The sequence below is a fragment of the Scyliorhinus torazame genome, chromosome 6 (genome assembly GCF_047496885.1).
Source record: "Scyliorhinus torazame isolate Kashiwa2021f chromosome 6, sScyTor2.1, whole genome shotgun sequence".
NCBI classification, from domain to species: Eukaryota; Metazoa; Chordata; class Chondrichthyes; order Carcharhiniformes; family Scyliorhinidae; genus Scyliorhinus; species Scyliorhinus torazame.
The window spans coordinates 165,101,361-165,117,044 of record NC_092712.1 but is presented as its reverse complement, the minus strand read 5'-3'; the positions used below and the strand labels follow the sequence as shown (position 1 = coordinate 165,117,044).

Here is a 15,684-nt window from a genome sequence, read left to right as displayed (position 1 = left end):
CGTAAATGGCATCATGCCAAATTCTCCGCCCCTTAGATTCTGCAGGAAACATTAACCATTTCAGCAGACAGTTGATCTTTTCTGAATTGACAAAGAAAAAATATACGTCTCTAAGAATAGCTAATGCCTATAAAATCAATCATTGGAAATTGACTTAAATGTGTGCTATTTATAGCCTCCTCCCAGGAGATGTTTTGCTGCTTTTAAAATACTCTTATGGTGCATCTTGGCCTGCCTTAAAAGACGGAATCGCGGTCCCACCTGGTATAAATGGGGACTGGGCTTACAATGATGCTCATTTAAATGAAGGAAATGAGTCCCTTGAACACTGGTCAGCAAATAGGGGGAGAGAGGCTATCATGCAAGGGGCCAAAGAGCATTTAACCCCCAGGAAGGTGCAGACATTATTGAATTGCATGCTACCAGAGCATGCACAAAGTTACAAATTGATTAATCTCACCTGGCAAACACAGCCATGGACGACAGTGGTTACCTCCTTCATGAACATGGACCGGGAAGGACTGTTTATAGCCCCCAAAGATCAAAAGCCTAGAATCACAGGGCAATTCTACCAAGGAAAGGGTGGGCACGGTCGTTGTCAGCAGGCCAGCAGGGGGCAGAGAGGTAGGGGTAGCGGCAGAGGACAGTGGCAAGGAAGAGATAGATCCCAGGATCAATGTAGGCGATGTGGGGCAAAGGGACATTGGGCTCGTGATTGTAACTTTAATCTCCAGGAAGGATGCGCCCCACTCGGAGACATGCCCCCTCCCCCACCTCCATTTACGTACGCTGACCCGAACCCTAACCAAATCCAATAGGGTTGCCACGGAGAAAAGGTGATACAGGTGGCTATGATCAGACTGTCCAACTCAATGAGAGGCGAACCCACGACAACGGTTAAAATAGGAGATCATTATGTGGACCTTCTGGTCGATATCGGCGCTACTATGTCGTCTGTGCCCCCCTCCGTGGAATTAACCCCCGGTGAGTCCTCTATTGTCACTGTGGGAGTAGCCGGCATTCCCATGACTGAGCCATTATCACACCCGACTAACCAGGAAATTGACGATATCCCCTTGGTCGATACTATGATTATTTCAAAAACTACGCCCTTCCCTCTGCTTGGCAGGCAGACCCTCTGCAAATTAGGGGCAATAATTCATTGCACTAACAAAGGCATGTTTATTGAACTGCCTCAGATACGCGCTCATCAGTTGTTGAATTTAATAGCTTCTGACCAAGAGCCAGATCGCTCTGTGTTCTATGCTGGCAGCTGAACTTTAACCCTTACAGTACCACTGTTAAAAACATTTTTTTTAAACTGCAGGAAGTCTTACAAAAGATTAATGAGCCTCGGGTACAGCTATTAAAACACCTGATAGAGTCCAGATGAGAGAATATAGTGACCCATTGCACGGCTTGGTATGCTCGTGAGGATGAGCACGCATACAATTTATAAACACAAAGTCACTTAGGACAGCAGACATCATTGCATGCCACTCCTTTTTATTTTTCGGTGTTGTGGGATTAGGAATGTTAGTACAGTTGACCTATAGTCAGAGAGACCTTTTTAGGATGGGTTTAACTTCAGAATCCCATTTAACATTGGCCGTAAGACATGCAGAGCAAATAGGAGAAGTGATCAAAGAGGCCAAAGGAAAAAAGTAATACATGGGATTTATACTGAAATGGACAGACCAAATTGCCTGATAGAATTTTATGGCAAACAGGAGGGCAAAGTGACCTGGAAAGAGGAGCAAGGGCCCGCTACATTTGAAATACAACAACCTCCCGAGAGAGCCATCATTTACTCCCTTCAATCCTGGCCCACGTACTGGCACATCTCTGGGCCCAACATCAAAATCATGTTGGAAAAGTACATTCTGCCCCAGCGCACAGGGTACAGTTACAGAAGAACTTTGCCCTTCCATGCTTGAAACAATACCGGTTGGCGTCAGACACAGAGAAAGGAATAGATGGAGTGATCAATGCACTATTACAGCAAGGGGTGCTGAAGAGAACACAAAGCCCCTGTAACCCCCCTATACTCCCCATTCCAAAGGTAGGAAGACCCAACGAGTGGTGGTTTGTGCAAGATCTTAGAGCCATCAATAAAACTGTTATCACTATTGCTCCATTGGTGCCCGACACAAATGTCATTTTGTCTTCTATACCATCAACAACGGATACTTTCTCAGCCTTTTTCTCCATACCATTGCACCCGGAAAGTCAACATCTATTTGCTTTACATATCGGAATTAACAGTATTAAAAGAGACTTGGACGAGTGCCAGTTGTCTGCAGGCTCAACAGTCCCTCAATATGATGACAATTTATTGATAGCCTCAGAGGGAGGGCTAGTTTGTCAACAAAATACCCTTTTGTTATTATCACATCTGGCAGAAAGAGGGCATGGGGTCTCAATGGACAAGCTGCAATTCTGCCAGGAGACAGTTCAGTATTTAGGATTTCAGCTTCAGCAAGGGCAGCGGAGGCTTGGGTCTGAAAGAATACAGGCTGTAGCAAAGGTTCCAACTCCGCATACAAAAAAGGAGACCCTCACCTTCCTCGGAATGGTGGGCTATTGCAGGCAGTGGATCCCGGACTTTAGGGAAATGGACGCGGTACTGTGCATGGCTACCCTACAGGATGCCCCTTCAGTTGTTGCCTGGACCCCAGAGAGGGAGCAAGCATTTCGGAATTTGAAACAATCCATGATTAGCGCCCCTGCCTTGGGACTTCCTAATTACGCCAAGCCCTTTACTCTTTACATGAATGAAGCAGGGGGATTTGCGAAAGGGGTCCTGGTACAGGAGCATGGAGGAGGGAAATGACCCCTTGCCTACTACTCGGTCGCCCTATGTGCAGTGGTAAAGGGTATGCCAAGTTGCTTAAGAGCAGTAGCAGCCACGGCCGCCATAGTAGAAAAATCAGTACCCCTTGTACTCGACCACCCGTGTACAGTATTGGTTCCTCACTCTGTTTTGCTCCTGCTTAATTCATCCGCAACGCAGCATTTTTCTGCATCTCGACGCACTGGGTACGAGGTAATCCTTCTCTCGAAGACTAACTTTGTCTACAAGCGAGCACCAGCTATCAACCCTACTACACTCTTACCCGCGCTCTCGGATGAAGAACATTTGTTTCATCATGACTGTTTACTATTGGTTGAAGCCACCACAACCCCTCGTCCTGATTTATTGAGTCACCCACTTGAAAATCCAGACATCATTTTTTTACTGATGGGTCCGCGAACCGACCAAATGATACAACCCTCCTAGCCGGCTATGCAATAGTAATTCCATTTGAGATAGCGGAAACTTTTGCTCTGCCTTCGGGAACGTCTGCCCAAGCGGCTGAATTATTTGCGCTTACTCGGGCATGTATTCTAGCAAAGAGTAAGACATTCAACATTCAAAGACATTCAAAGAGTAAGACAGTCAACATTTACACTGATTCTCGATACGCTTTTGGGGTAGTACACGATTTTGGCCAATTATGGAAAAACAGGGGGTACATAACTTCCTCAGGCCAACCTATTAAGCATGCTAAATTGGTTTTAAATTTATTAGATGCTGTTCAGCTGCCCAGCAAAATAGCTGTATTAAAGTGCGAAGCGCACACTACCGCAGACAACGAAATCTCCAGGGGAAACAGATATGCTGATAAAATAGCTAAGGAAGTGGCTCTCAAATAACAGCCCCAACTGCAAGCTTCTGCAGTTGAACTTCCGTCCACCATAACAGAACCAAAGTTAAAAAAAGGCACAGGAGCAAGCCTCTCTACAGGAGCATCGCTCTTGGCTAAAAGCAGATTACTATCAAGACAATTTTGATAGGTGGATAAGGGCTTTGAAAATAGATCAAACGTATGAAGCTCTCAGAGAAATTATACTTTTGGAGGAGTTTAAAAATTCAATTCCTGATGTAGTGAGAACTCGTATGGGAACAGAGGGTTAAAACTGCGAGATTAGCAGCAGAAATGGCAGATGATTATTAATTAGTTCATAAATCAAAGCTTGGTTTCCGACATCAGTTGCAGCCTGTGAGGGTTAGAAACTGGGGACATGAGAAATACTCAAGTGGCAAAGGTAAAGGTGATCTGATGGGAGATAATAAGGACAGTGTCAAAAGTTTCAAACATTTTCACTGTAATAAACTAGGCCATGTAAAGTCACAGTGTTGGTGGTTGAAGAAAAGCACTGGGAAGGCTGATGTGGTAAAACAGGATAAGACTGTGGGGTTTGTTAAAGTGGTAAAGGAAAACCCAGGTGAAGCGAAGGAGGTGCAAAAGATTGTACAGCCTGATCAAGAGTTGATTGATAAGAAGGTGCCAGATCTTTTGAAATAATTTACTTGTGTGGGTAAAGTTTACTCATTTGTATGAGGAGGAGCAGGTAAAGAAGTCACAATTTTAAGAGATACGGGAGCTAGTCAATCCTTGATGGTTGGAGATGAGGAGTTATGTAGTCTGGGAAGAATGTTGCCAGAAAAGGTGGTAATATGTGGAATTCAGAGTGAGAGGAGTTGTGTTCCATTATATAAGGTAAGGTTGGAAAGTCCAGCGAAGAGTGGTGAAGTGGTAGTAGGAGTAATAGAGAAACTATCTTGTCCAGGAATACAGTTTATCTTGGGTATTGATATAGCTGGATCGCAGGTGGGAGTGATGCCTACTGTGGTTGATAAGCCAGTGGAAAATCAGACAACTGAAGTGTTGGTAAAGGACGAATATCCTGGGATTGTGATACCAATGGGTATTAACAGTGACAGGGGAACTCATTTCACTAGCAAATTGACCAAAGCCCGAACAGAAGCCATGGGATTTGATTGGAAATTGCATATACCATATCAGCCACAATCCTCAGGAATGGTGGAAAGGGCGAATGGAATAATTAAAACTTCAGTTACAAAAGTGTGTCAACAAAATGGGCTGCTATGGCCAGATGCCATACCCATAGTAACGTATGCCCTGAGAAATCAGAGAAATCGTAATACGGGTTTAACCCCTTATGAGAAAATAATTGGGACGTCCTATGACAACTGGAACTAAACCCCCAATGACTCCTGCGGCAGTAGCCATAATATGGGCAGATGAGGCATCACTAAAGTATGCCCAGGCCATGTGTGAAACCGCTGAAAAAAAATAAAAACATGAAAAGGTGCAAAAGGCTCAGATGCATCCAAAAGAGGGAAATACACACCCTTTAAACCTGGAGATCAAGTGTATGTGAAAGCACTAAACAAAGATTATTTTTCTCCTAGGTGGAATGGACCCTACCAAGTGCTGCTAACAACCCGAACAGCCGTTAAAGTAAACGAAAAGCCAGATGGGATCCACGCAACTCGTGTAAACAACATCATACGGAACTTTGAGAGTACTAGTGAGGTGCTAACCTGAAGAGAATGACGGCATTGATGTTTTTATATTATCATATTAATCCAACATCATGTAGAGGGTAAATTGCATACTGACACCGTAATATACATGTCTCACTCATACGCAGAGAGGGTAAATAAATTCAGTCGTTGGGTTTGTACACAAGTTCCCAGGTGCTTGGAGGAGGGCTTCCCTGTGCAACCTATCCCATTCGGCAGTAAAGAGATAGCAGAATGGGCTCTAAGACAAAATAGTACAGGACGTGGAGAAGATACACAGAATATGTTCGATTGGAGATTAGCTGGATACGATATGAATAGGTTTGAGAAATGGTAGGGGCCTAGATTTAATGTGACATGCCAGCAGCTCTGTTTGATCCTTCCCAATTATACTGGAGTCCCAAAGGGTAGCATATGCTTTAGGAAACATAAAACATATGGGACCTACCCAGTCGGCACAAGTCAGTGCGACTAGACCTTGAATTGGCAACCCCCTACGTTTCACCTTAAAGCTAAAGGACTATTCATCTTTGGTTGGTCAGGAGTTGAAAATCAAACTAGTGGAGGCTCCTTGGAAGGGGATCCGATTAGACTAATGATGACTGATAGTAAAGGAAACCTGACCGCATATAACGGCACATACTTTATCTGTGGACGCAAGGCGTACCCATGGTTACCAGAAAATTGGGAGGGCTCCTGCTATTTGGGATAAATAGTCCCTTATGTACATCACGTCCAACAACTAAAGGACCATCCCCATCACAGGACGACACGCAGTGTTATGACATGGGCAAAAATGCTGGGAATCATGATGCCACCATTAGGAATAGCCGCTAATGCATACGAACTACGCGAATTAAGAGACATCCTTGAGCAGGTAGCTAATGACACTGCGGAAGCTGTTCACCAAATAGAGGCTGAGATGGCTATAAGAGCAGTTGCCCTACAGAATAGGATGGCCCTTGATTTCTTGTTAGCAGAGAAGGGAGGTACTTGTGCCCTGATTGGCAGTGACTGCTGCACATATATTCCTGATAACTCAGAGAAAACTGATAACCTGGTGGATCACATTCGTCGAGAGGTTGCACAGTTGCATGAGGATGAGGGATGGGACTTTGGCTTTGGATGGTTGGGAACATTAGGACAGAGGATTGTGATTTGGATTGTAATCATTATTGCAATCCTGATTGTTGTATGGTTACTGTTTAAATGTTGCTCGGGATGTTGTCAGGGCATGGGGGCGCGTATGTCAGCTTTGTCTCTATGGTCCCAGCCTCTTAACAACCAGGTGTCTATCATACGTCCATTCCCTGTACATTATAACCCACCCTTTGCTGCTGAGGACACTGTGATGTACTAACAATGTGTTGATCATATGATCAACAAGGAGGGAATTGTAGAAGGAACTTTAGTTGGCGGATTAGTTGCCTTAACACCCTGTATTCCTTCTTAACTGGCTGCTTGACTATATTTCATGGCAATAGGCACTTGGCAAAGCATGATGGATATATTAGCTTTATTTCAGTCAAGAAGTTCTGCATGTAATAGGCAGAAGGTCAGACTATGTAAACAAGTGCACAGCTGCACATTTTGCTGAGAGTAGACAATTATTATTGTTCTTAGGCTGGGAATTCAAGGCCTGTTGTTTAACTCTGCTCGCTTTTCTGTGTCTGGGCTTATCAAAGGAATGCCTCGTTTTTTCTAAATATTGCTTATTAAATCATATAAAGTACTGCTATACTCTTGTAAGGTGGGGGCAATTAGAAGGACGGTGGTCACTCTAACTCCCTCCACGAACTTCGTGTTATAATAAAAGACCTTTGCGAAACCTCAAAGTTTTGGCTAGTTTTTTCCACAACAGTTACCTATAGAATATTGTATTTGGGAAAGTATTAGTGTTTGTAGTTGATAAGATGTTTACTGTGTGTTCATAAAGTGTTAACTGAATTAATAGAATAAACATTGTTTTGTTTTTAAAATACTTTAGTTCTCTGTTGCATCATACCTGTAAATTGTGCCCTTGTGCCCCCCATAACCAAAATCTATTAAAAGTTGTAGGTCAGGTGAACTCCATGATACACTTTGGGGTTCTCTCAACCCTGGTCCATAACAACCCTTTCTCTACAAATGTCCTGCAATAAATGGCTTAAAAGCCACACAAAGACCACCATGAGCGGGAGCTGCCAAAAGTGCGATCGTTCACTCCATGGTCGCTGCCAGAAGCCCTCCCCACCACAATCTTAAATGAGACTAAGGAAGCATGTAAATGCATTGGAAGCGGTTCGGAGAAGGTTTACTGGAATAATATCTGGAATGGTAGGTGCTTGTATGTGCTGGAGTTTAGAAGAGTAAGAGGTGGTTTGATCAAAACCACAAGATCCTGAGGGGTCTTGACAGGGTGGATTTGATAAATATATTTCCTCTTGTGGAAAAATCAAGAATTAGAAGTCACTGCTTAAAAATAAGGGGTGGCCCATTTAAGACAGAGGTGAGGGAAACATTGTTCTCTCAGTTGGTTGAGTGTCTTTGGAACTCTCTTCCTTAAAAGACGGTAGAAGCAGAGTCCTTGAATATTTTTAAGGCAGCGGTAGACAGATTCTTGATAAGCGAGGACTGAAAGGTTATCAGGGATAGACAGGAATGTGGAGTTGAGGTTACAATCAGATCTGCTATGACCTTATTGAATGGTGGAGCAGGCTCGAGGGGCCAAGCGGCCTACTCTTGCTTCTAAATTTGTATGATCGTTTACCTTAGAATTATTCACTCACCTGATGAAGTGACAATACAGAATTAACACAGTAAATATCAGCAGAAAAAGGTTAGAGTTAAACGATCCCACAAGCAAGAGATCAGAACAAAGGTGGGATGGAATGTATCCTCGATTGCTGAGAGGTTAAGGGAGCATATTGCGGAGCCGTTGACAGAAAGTTTCCTGGCTTCTTTGAACATAGGATTAATCCCGGGGGACTGGAAGATTGCAAATGTGATGCCATTGTTTAGGAAAGGGGTAAAGGAAAACCCAGGGAGCTACAGACATGTCAACTTGACATCAATATTGGGAAAACTGATGGAGGCCATAGTACGGGTTGAGATAAATATACACTTAGAGGAAAATAAGTTAATACTGAACAGTCAACATGGCTTTGTCAAGGGCCGGGCATGTCTGACAAATTCAACGGAGTTCTTTGATGGTGACACAGGCAGTGGATGAAGGTAGTGCTGTGGATGTTGTATATTTGGATTTTCAGAAAGCATTTAATACAGTGCAACATGGCAGGGTGGTTCGCAAATTAAAAATGTTTGGGCTTGATGGGTCCTTGGCAGCATGGATTAGAAGTCGACTAAGAAATAGGAAACAGGTTAGGTATAGATGGGCATTTCTCATACTGGAGGCAAGTTGAAAGTGGTGTTCCACAGGGCTGTGTTGGGAACCTTGCTTTTTCTGATTTATATAAATGATTTAGAAGTGGGTGTTGAGGGCAAAAATCTCTAAATTTGCAGATGATACTAAGCTAGGGAGAATAGTGAATTGTGAGGATGACGCTGAGCTACTTCAGAGAGACACTGACAAGTTGGCCAAATGGGCAGGCATTGACAAGTTGGCCAAATGGGCAGACACCTGGCAGATGAACTTCAGGGCAGCGAAATCTGAGGTAAGCATTTTGGTAGAAGAAACATGGGGAGACAATATAGGCTCAAGAGTACGACTTTGAGGGGAGTACAGGAGCAGAGGGACCTTGGGGTTCAAGTGCATAATTCTCTGAAGGTGACCAGGCAAGTTGAAACAGTTAAGAAGGCTTATAGCATCCTTTGGTTTATAAATAGACGCATAGAGTATAAAAGCAAAGAAGTGATGCTACATCTCTACAAATCATTGGTCAGACCACATTTGGAGCATTGTGGGCACCTTATTTAAGGAAGGATTTTAAAGGACTGGAGAGAGTGCAGAGGAGATTTACTAGAATTATACCAGGAATGAGGAACTTTAGATACAAGGAAAGATTGGAGAAATTGGGCTTGTTCTCCTTGGAACAGAGAAGATCAATAGGTGACCTTATTGAGGTGTTCAAAATTCTGAACAATTTGACAGGATAAAGAAGGATAATCTGTTTCCACTAGTTGATATGCCAGAGACTAGGAGTCACAATTTCAAGTTGGTCTGCAAGAGAGCTCAGAGTGAGATGAGGGGAAACTTCTTTACTCAGAGATTTGGTGGGGTTTGGAGTGAGCTGCCTGGGAGAGTGGCGAAGGTGGATTCCATAGGAGGTTTCAAAAGAGATATATATTTGAAAGTGATGAATTTAGAGGGCTATGGAGATAGGGCTGGGAAATGGGACTAGCTAAGTTGCTCTTTTGGGAGCTGGTGCAGAAACAATGAAACAAATGGACTCCTTCTGTGCTGTAAATAACAAACAAAATTCAGTGGTTGCGTCATATCCAGTTGAGAAGCAGGCAGCGGGCATGTCAAGGGGGAGGCGCCATAAACCTATAAAACCATTGTTTTCAAGCATCTTCACTCAAAAGTGCCAAGCAGATGATCTGACTCATGCCCCGACTCTCATTGATACCAATATTCAGCTAATTTTGTTCACTTCACACGACATTAAGTGGAAGCTGAAAAAACTCAGTAACTAGGAAAACAAGAGTGAGTACTGTTTTGTACTTAATGAGCATCTTATTGCTTCGTGGACTAGTAGATAACTATAGTTTATTTAGGATTGATCGGTAATTTGTGACAACTAACAAGTGGGTTCAGCTTAATTTTTTTCATGCGTGAAAATTATTCTAGGCGTATCAAGTTTTTGGATGAGAGAAATCCTGCAACATCTATAAAAGATACAACACCACAGCCTATTCAACAACAATTTTTCTTACCTACTATCCCTTTGAGCTGCTCCTCCCTCTGTAACAGTCTTGACAAAAATTCCTAATTTTTCTAATCCTGCATCTGCTCCAACGCCCATTCCTATAATGCTGATGCCAAGACCATCCTCATCTGCAGAGTGAAAGAGTAAAGAATTAATTCAGCATGGGGATGAGATCAAACAATACACCGAAAATATGCAACACTACATCAGGGCAGCACGGTAGCACAAGTGTATAGTACTGTGGCTTCACAGCGTCAGGGTCCAGGTTCGATTCCCCGCTGGGTCACTGTCTGTGCGGAGTCTGCACGTTCTCCCTGTGTTGGCGTGGGTCTCCTCCGGGTGCTCCGGTTTCCTCCCACAGTCCAAAGACGTGCAGGTTAGGTGGATTGGCCATGATAAATTGCCCCTTAGTGACCAAAAATGTTAGGAGGGGTTATTGGGTTACGGGGATAGGGTGGAAGTGAGGGCTTAAGTAGGTCGGTGCAGACTAGTTGGGCCGAATGGCCTCCTTCTGCACTGTATGTTCTATGTACTACATCATTGAACATCAATGATGATACAGAATAGGACAAATAATAATTAGAGAGCGCAACAATTAGGCAAAACTACACTGGCACATATTTTGCTTTAAACATATCCAGTGGGGGAAGTCGTTATGAACAAAAACTATTGACATTTATACGGCAGCTTTAATAAACAAAAACGTCAAACAAAAATGGATGCTGAGTCAAAGGAGGTGACATTAGGAGATGCAACCAAAATCTTGTTTATCGGCAAAGGGATTTCAAAGAGAATTTTTGAATAAAAAGCACTGCTGGAAATAATTTTCAAGAAGAGAGCTAAGAGGTCTTGGCGAAGGTTGGTAATCTGGGGATGGGGGCATCAACAGCTATTTTCAAATGGATTGGAATAATATGGTTAAAGAAGGGAAACATTTACAAAGTCATCTGGGATGGGAGGTAGAGAGACAAGCTGGGTGGTTAACCTTTTAGTGCGAATAGGCAAAGGGGAAGGAGAAAATGAGTTTCATAGACAAGACTTGCTTGAAGAGAAAATTAGGAAGAAATCAGAGAGAACAGTATGGTAGCACAGTGGTTAGCTCTGTTGCTTCCCAGCACCAGGGACCCAGGCTCGATTCCCAGCTTGGGTCACTGTGTGCGCGGAGTCTGCATGTTCTCCCGGTGTGTCTGCGTGGGTTTCCTCTGGGTGCTCCGGTTTCCTCCCACAAGTCCCGAAAGACGTGCTTGTTAGATAAATTGGACATTCTGAATTCTCCCTCAGTTCAGGCGCTGGAGTGTGGCGACTAGGGGATTTTCACAGTCACTTAATTGTAGTGTAGAATAAAGTAAAGTAAGGTTTGAGATCGAGTATATGGCAGAAGTGGAAAACAACCAGACACAGATGAATGGGATGGTCCAAATCCTGTTTCCAGTGGTTCAGACAGAAGGGAATGAGGCACTTGAAATGAACTAGGTTGATAAACTAGTCGTTTCTTAGACATGCTCAGGCCTGCACTCTTATGACCTCACAGGACTAAAATGGAGCCTATACCACAGGGAAATAAGGGCTTTTCTAGGGTCAAGAGCATCAATGGTGGAGGTAAGGGATGGATTAAACTGACCGACTGCTGAAATATTAAGGTGAATGGAGGCCTGTAGGTAGGGCAAGTTAAATTTAGAAAATACAATTGTGAATTACTTTTGAGGGTGTTATTCAAGTAACAGATGAAAAGTAAGTGGGTGGGAATCTCAGTTTCCGAAGCTAAGTGTTGTCGCCGATGCAGAATTTGTGGAGAACCACAACAGCAAAACCGGCGCACAACCGGACCGATTCTACTACTGTTGAGGGGCGAGCACCAGTGCCATGTGGAACACAATCGATTCCAATGAGAAAAAGTGCCGGTTTCGCAATTGAGACTGATAAGCTGCAGCCGCATATACACACTCCACACACATACAACATCCCAGCCAGCAAGATGGCAGCAAGATGCTCAGCCCAAAGTTTCACGGACGCAGAGCTCGAGACTCTCCTCTCCTCCTGGACGCCGTGGAGGAGAGGCGGATGGCCCTGTACCCTGGCCCAGGAAGGAGGCTGCCACCCACCGCCATTTGCTGTGCCTACCGCAGGTGGCAGAGGCAGTGAGCGCCATGAGCAGCACTGTCCGAGACTCAGGAGACAACGGAGCTCGAGTTGGAGGATGACACTGACTTTCCGTCACAGCTGTCTCCAACACCCTCCACCAGCCCAGAGACACTCACCTCATTTGGCCACTTTAGTGAAGAGGATCCTGGGGACACTCGCTGGTGCTCACCACAGCGCTGATCCGGTACAGCAGGTGGAGGTAGACACACCCAAGGGGACAGACGGTTGGAGGGCAGGCTGATCCCAGGAACTAGCTACCATCCAGAGGGGTTTCAGGCTCTGAACAGTTCCATTGTTTGTGGAAATGCAATCACAGAGTCAGAGATTGCATGAAGGGTTGTCGGCGAGCATCCAGCACCTGTAGGTGCAGTTGGAGGAGTCCAACCATGTGCAGCAGCATGAGGTGGTGCTGACCATGCGTGCCACCCTGGCCAACATGGCATTGGTGGCGTCCGCGGTGGAGGCATTGAAGGTGATGGTTTTGGCTATGGATCAGCATCTGATGCTTGGAGCATTCTGTCAGACGCTAGCAGTGGCCCAGTCAGGGTAGCCGACTCACAGGCGACCTTGTGCCAGAGCCACCTGGAAATCGCAGCAATGCTCCGGAGTGTGGCCCAGTCACAGCAGGCCATGGCTGGGAACGTCAATGGCATTGCCCAGGCGCTGGCCGCGCAGCACAGACACAGAGGAAGGTGTTCCAGTCCCAGAGGTAGATGGCACAGTCACTGGCTGATGTGACACAAACCCAGAAGGTGGTGGCACAGTCAAAAGGTGATGTGGCGCAGTCCCAGACGGAGATGGTCCACTCCATATGCTCCATGCATGCAGACCCTGGTCGAGACCAGAGCAGGCCTCCAGGACTGGCAGCGCCAGCTAGAGAGAGGAGAGAGGAGAGAGAGAGAGAGAGAGAGTTATTGTGGAGGACGCAGCAGATCGTCATGATGCGGGCGACCCTCTCAGCATCATACTGGAAGGCCCCTCCAAAGCGGTCCAGGCAACTGAACCACATCTTCAGGAGGCCGAAGCACCGCTCGATCACGGATCTAGTCGCTGTATGGGCGTCGTTATAGCGGGTGTCTCGAACATGTCAGGAATCGTCGCGTGTGCCAGAATGAAGGTGTCATGCACACCGCTCGGGTATTGGGCTCAGATGTGTATGATGTGCAGCTGATGGTCACATATCAGCTGCCCTTTTGAGTGGAACCCCTTTCGATTGGTGTAGAACGGCCTGTCATCTGCAGGAGCTCGTAGGGGAGCATGCAACTGTCAATCAACCCCTGGATCCGGGACATCCAGTCGGTGGCGGCGAAACCAGCTGCTCGGGCATCATGGTGGGCTAGGTCCACATTGGAGTGGCTGTTTGAGCCGCCTAGGCACACAGGGCCTCCGTGGCAGCGTGGATGCACCCACCTGTGCACCGAGGTCTGTCAGGTTCTGGACAGGTCTCCACTCGGCACCTCAAAGGACCCCATGGCGTAAACGTTAAGGGCAACAGTCACCTTGACGGCCACCAGGAGCGGGTGTCCTCCCCCATACCCCCGCGGTGCCATGTGTGCCATCATCTGGCAGATATGTCACACTGTCTCACTGCTCAGCTGGAGTTTTCAACGGCATGGCCGCTGTGGCAGGACCTCGATGGACAGGTGCTGCTGTTACACACGAGGCCTGATGTGGTGCCTCCTTGGCACTTCCTCCTCTTCGGCCTGTTGGGCACCCTGCTCTCCATTCCTGTCCCTCTGTAGTACACTGCGCTGCTGCATGGTCCGTTGCTGCACCATCCTCCTCCTCGAGCAGCTCCAGTTCATACAGCTGCAGGGCATTCCCCAGGGTGCGGCAGCTAGCAGGAAAGCCACCACTGCTGGTTATCCATTGTCTGCAGGGGGTGAAAAGCAGACATGTTAGGATGGTGCAAACCCCCGTGCCACACCTGGTCCAGCGGGCTACATGGTGGCTCCGGTTGGCATTGCGCACTCTGGCCCAGAGTGTCCATCCCTCCCCACATCCCTGGCCCACCATTGCCCAGCACCGTGGCAGCCTCTGGCCCTGGCGCCCGCCCTGCTGTTAAGGGTACCATCGGATGGGCTGCCCTTGCCAACGGTATGCTCCACGGCACCCACCCAGCACTGCCGTAGGGGCTACTGGGTGGGCCGCCAGATGCCCCGCCGGTGGATGGGGGCCAGGTTGGGGGGAGTATGGTGGAGGGTTGGGTGGGGTGGAAAACCATACGGCTCCTGTCACTCTGCAGAACCAGGGGCTAAGGTGGGTGTCAGTGGGGTACACAGCAAGCTGACTGCCTTGTAGGCCACGGCAATGGAGGTCTGTGATTGGACACTACCCCAGACCCGTTGGGGGTCATCCAACCCCCCCCTCCACCGCACCAGCCAGCCCGGCCAGTGTCTGGTACGGCAGCCCACAGTGATGCCTCTCTATGTCCTACCTCCCTCTTTTCCTCATCAGCCACGACGCCAGTATTACAACTTTTAAAAGCATAAGTGAACCGTGCCATCGGGAATGCAGCCCATCGGATGCAAAGCATCGCGGAGGCTCCGGAGAATACCCGTTAATGATATGCAAAAAGTGTTTACTGTACGCATTGAAGCCGCTGTCGAGGTGTTGGAGAATTGCGATTTGTCGCCAAATCGGCGTCCACTGCAATTTTGCCGTCAGCCAACGGGGAATTCTGCTCAGTGTGGGTTGCCAAACTATGGATGTAAGATGTGCAAGAACTACAGTGTAGTGATGCTGAGACTGAAATGTGAATGTTGAGAAGGAGGAGGGGGTGGAATTACTGAAATGTGTTTTGAACTTCCATGATCAGTATGTTCTTGGAGCAACCAGAAACGAGGCATTGCTGGATCTGGTGCTGGGAAGTAAGGTTGGCCAAGTGGAGCAAATGTCCATGGGGCTATTTTAGTCAGGGTGATCAATAAGTTTCAGATTAATAATGGAGAAGAACAAGGAACAATCTAATACAGAACTTCTAAATTGGAAGAGAGATTATTTTTTAAAAAGGGATCTAGATAGGCTAAAATAAAACTGGAGACTGACAGGAAAAGCTGTAATGGAATAGTTGGTGATCTTTAAGGCAGCAGTGTGATTTTTATTTTTATTTTAAAAAGGTATCGGCCCCCATCCCCTCCAGCAGCTCCAACACCCCAAAGATCGCCACCATAGGGTCCGGCTTCATCTCCAACCCGACAATCCTCGACAGGTTCCGAAACACTGCCTCCCAAAGGTTTTCCAAAACTTCACACCCCCAGAACATAAGGGCACATTTCACCGCCTCATTCCACACATCTT

At 46.4% G+C, this 15,684-nt stretch overlaps 1 protein-coding gene across 7 annotated transcripts in view; it reads right to left on the bottom strand.

The window, feature by feature from the left end:
* ppp1r9a (protein phosphatase 1, regulatory subunit 9A) overlaps window positions 1-15,684 on the bottom strand; it is a 489,701-nt gene that overhangs the window by 218,279 nt on the left and 255,738 nt on the right. For all 7 annotated transcript variants that reach the window (XM_072509043.1, XM_072509045.1, XM_072509048.1 and 4 more), the window contains exon 3: window positions 10,250-10,370. In XM_072509043.1, the coding sequence (XP_072365144.1) occupies window positions 10,250-10,370 (121 nt within the window). The remainder of the gene's footprint in view (window positions 1-10,249; window positions 10,371-15,684) is intronic.